Source organism: Poecilia formosa, unplaced genomic scaffold (genome assembly GCF_000485575.1).
Source record: "Poecilia formosa unplaced genomic scaffold, Poecilia_formosa-5.1.2 Scaffold144, whole genome shotgun sequence".
NCBI classification, from domain to species: Eukaryota; Metazoa; Chordata; class Actinopteri; order Cyprinodontiformes; family Poeciliidae; genus Poecilia; species Poecilia formosa.
This window is the reverse complement of record NW_006800083.1, coordinates 22,336-25,425: the sequence shown is the minus strand read 5'-3', so window position 1 is coordinate 25,425 and position 3,090 is coordinate 22,336. Positions and strand designations below refer to the sequence as shown.

The 3,090-nt window shown below is 41.7% G+C and overlaps 1 protein-coding gene across 3 annotated transcripts in view; it reads right to left on the bottom strand.

Moving 5' to 3' along the window:
- Positions 1-356: 356 nt before the first annotated feature.
- LOC103145551 (L-aminoadipate-semialdehyde dehydrogenase-phosphopantetheinyl transferase) overlaps positions 357-3,090 on the bottom strand; it is a 7,618-nt gene continuing 4,884 nt past the window's right edge. For all 3 annotated transcript variants that reach the window (XM_007563012.2, XM_007563014.2, XM_007563011.2), the window contains one exon: positions 357-1,194. In XM_007563012.2, the coding sequence (XP_007563074.1) occupies positions 1,125-1,194 (70 nt within the window). In that variant the 3' untranslated portion in view covers positions 357-1,124. The remainder of the gene's footprint in view (positions 1,195-3,090) is intronic.

Sequence of the window (3,090 nt, the reverse complement as noted above, 5' to 3'; positions counted from 1 at the left end):
GGGGGGGGGGGGGGGGGGGCGGGGCCGAGGCCATGTTCGCATACACCGCAGAAAGCATGCAGTTGCACCCCTGGGATTACATGATCAGGTGCTGCAGCCATTCCTCCAGTAAGACAGAGAATTCTTGTGCACACTTTTTGCATCTTTTCTCATTCGTTGTGAAACCCAGATGCTCTCGGCTCTCGTTTATGTCTTTGTTTGCAGTAAATGTTCGCCTTTGCAGTTTGGAACAAACCTGAACAACACACCCACTCCGCTCCTCTCCAGATTTTGCAAGGAACTGCCTGAAAAAGCCTAGAGAATGCCAATAAAGGACTCTGTAATAAATAAATGCACAAAAGTAAGAAGGCAGAAGAATTTCTACTGAAATTTTACATCAATATTATCCAGAGTCATTGTTAATATTAACATTGTTATTTTATAATTGAATGCAACATTATAGGCCAGATTTTGACAAACGAACATACTGTATCATGAGAGCCATGGAAAAAAAAAGATTAATAAAAAAATAATACTTGGACCACTTTGGAAAATAAATCCATAAATCCTGTAGAAATATACATTTCATCTGTGAGTTCAGATGTCAGAAATGTAAATATCTACACTTCTGTACCATAATTTATCTTGGTCGAAGAAGTTCATGCATTTACCTTCCACTTATCTTCGAAATATCAATAAGGCTCTTTTAGAAAGATCCTCACCATGCTGAAAAAAAATACTGGAAGAAAAAAAATGCGGCGGCGCAAATCCGAACAGCATGAAAAGATGAACAGCTTCTGCGAGTTGAAAGACGTTCCCTGTTCGGCAGAGTTCCAAAGATAGATGGTGCCGATTCCTTGGAGGCAAACTTCAGATTTTTAGGTCTGCAAAGAAACTTGACAGCACTTGACTGGACTTGTGTGGAATAAGAAAGCAGCTTCAATGTCAGTGAACTTGTGTTTCCTCTTTGGCACTTCTGAAAGGTTTGTGTGTGCGTGTGTGTGCACGTGTGTGTGTGTGTGTGTGTTAGGCAGGTGAATGTCAGCGTGAGACAGGTTGTCAGCCAGATATCTGTGTATCCCTCTGTCTCTGCGGAGCCTCGGCCTTCATCCTGAAGCTATCCCAGTAGGCGGCGTCTTCTTCTGTCAGCGGCGAGGCCGAGGCGATGAGCTCGCCGAACGACAGCAGCGTGAACGCGGCGGGAGGAGGAAGAGGCTGCGGGGACGACACAAGAAGGACAAGAGGGGATTTTTTTTTTTTTTTTTAGCCTTTTTTGTCCCGACTCTTATGATTCATTAAGTTCAGGACTTATTATTTGTAAGAAGTCTAAAAATAGGACTCACACAGGCTCCTTGAGACAAGTGTCTGAATAAGAGTTTTAAAATCACAAGTGACTCATTTCATGAGAGGATTGAATATAAATTAAATATTTGATATTCTTCTTTAATAAATAATTTCAAACTGGTAAAGATGTGGCTGCCAACAGTGAAGAGGGAGCCATGTGGTCCACCAGGACACGGTTTCCACGGCAACTGAATGTATCAGCAGCAAGCATCTAAGAGCTGTGGGGGAAAAATGTGTGTCAGCTTATTGCAGTGGCCCTCAACAGTCACTTTTCTTTCTTTCTTTTTAATACAAAATAAGGTGTGTTCAAATTTGATGTCGCTCCAGGTAGAGATGTGTCAAAAGCCTGGAAATATATATATCAGTGCGGTCAGGGGAGGCAGGCGAGGCAGAGCCTCACCTATCGTCATGGAAAAATAATGATAAAACCATTTATATTCCTATTTTCACTCTGTGGTTTGTACTATTAAGTACCTATTTTTTACTTAGCTTAACCAATTCTGATTATTTTTTCTTCAAAATCGCTGGATTTTCGCATTTTCCCATTCAAATGCTCAGAAGCGAAGCCGGTGAGGCAGCAGCGAGCTGAGCCTCACCTGGACTGATCAACCTCTCGCTAACTGCACTGCCTGCCATTCTGTGAGAGCAAGTTCGTCCTGTCTGTACGCCGGCAATAAAATTAGCTAAAAAAACATTTAATATATGGACTGATTTTCCATAATCTAGCTTATGTCTATAATGTACAATGTGTGTGCTTTTTTTTTTTCACCAACTGTGTGTGTATCGTGTTTTGTGTGCGGAGGAGCGATCAGAAACGGCAGAAAACAGACTCCAGGTGAGGCAGGCAGTTCTCCTGCCTCATGGCAGGGGGCGCTCATGATCCCAGATATTGTGACTCCACAACTGCAGAGTAAGACACAGTGAGCTAGCCAAGGAGCTAGCCATACAGTAAAGAAATAAAGTACAGCGATATATTTGTTTTCTCATATCTTCCGACGTCAACATGAAAGACTACATTTCTACACTTAAACAGTTTTCTAAAGTGGATTTTCAATTGAAGAAGGAGATGATAACTAAAGGAAGACCAACACCGGAGCTGAAAGTTTTGCTTCGAGACAGTTTGACGATTCTTAAAACGGAGTAAAAAAGACATGCCGAGAATAGACTTGGCTTTGGATGGACGGACATTTTTGTACAGCGATGCATGGATTTCATTGATAAGTAATGAAATCCATGCATTTCATCACTTATGAAATGCATGGATTTCATAAGTAATGAAATCCATGCATTTAAAACAGCAATAAGATGTTTTTGTTTAGTTTTTTAATGAAATATGCGTTTTGTGGGCTACAGTTTGTATCTCTAAGTAATTCAGTAAAGTAGAAGCGGTAGTTCTTTTGGTGTTAAAGCCTAAAATATGACGATGAAGTGGCATTGTTGTCAGTTGCTATGGCAACGAGTCTGCGTGTAGCTCGGCGGACACAGAGCGAGAAAGTGCGAGAAAGTGCTTTCTCGCTCTTTCCCTTTGCTGTGGATCATAGCACGAAATTAATACCTACATTTCTAAGTTTCACTGAGTTAACGCGGCTATGGATGACATGTAAAAGATTAGTCTTTTTGCCCCCCAGCGTTGTATGCCTGCGCAAAATTTCCGTACGTCCAATAACAGGCTTGGTGTCTCTATATAGTCTTAAGTCAGTGTCTCACCAGCAATGAACCTCACCCCACGTCACTGATATACACACACGCATGCATGCATGCATGCAT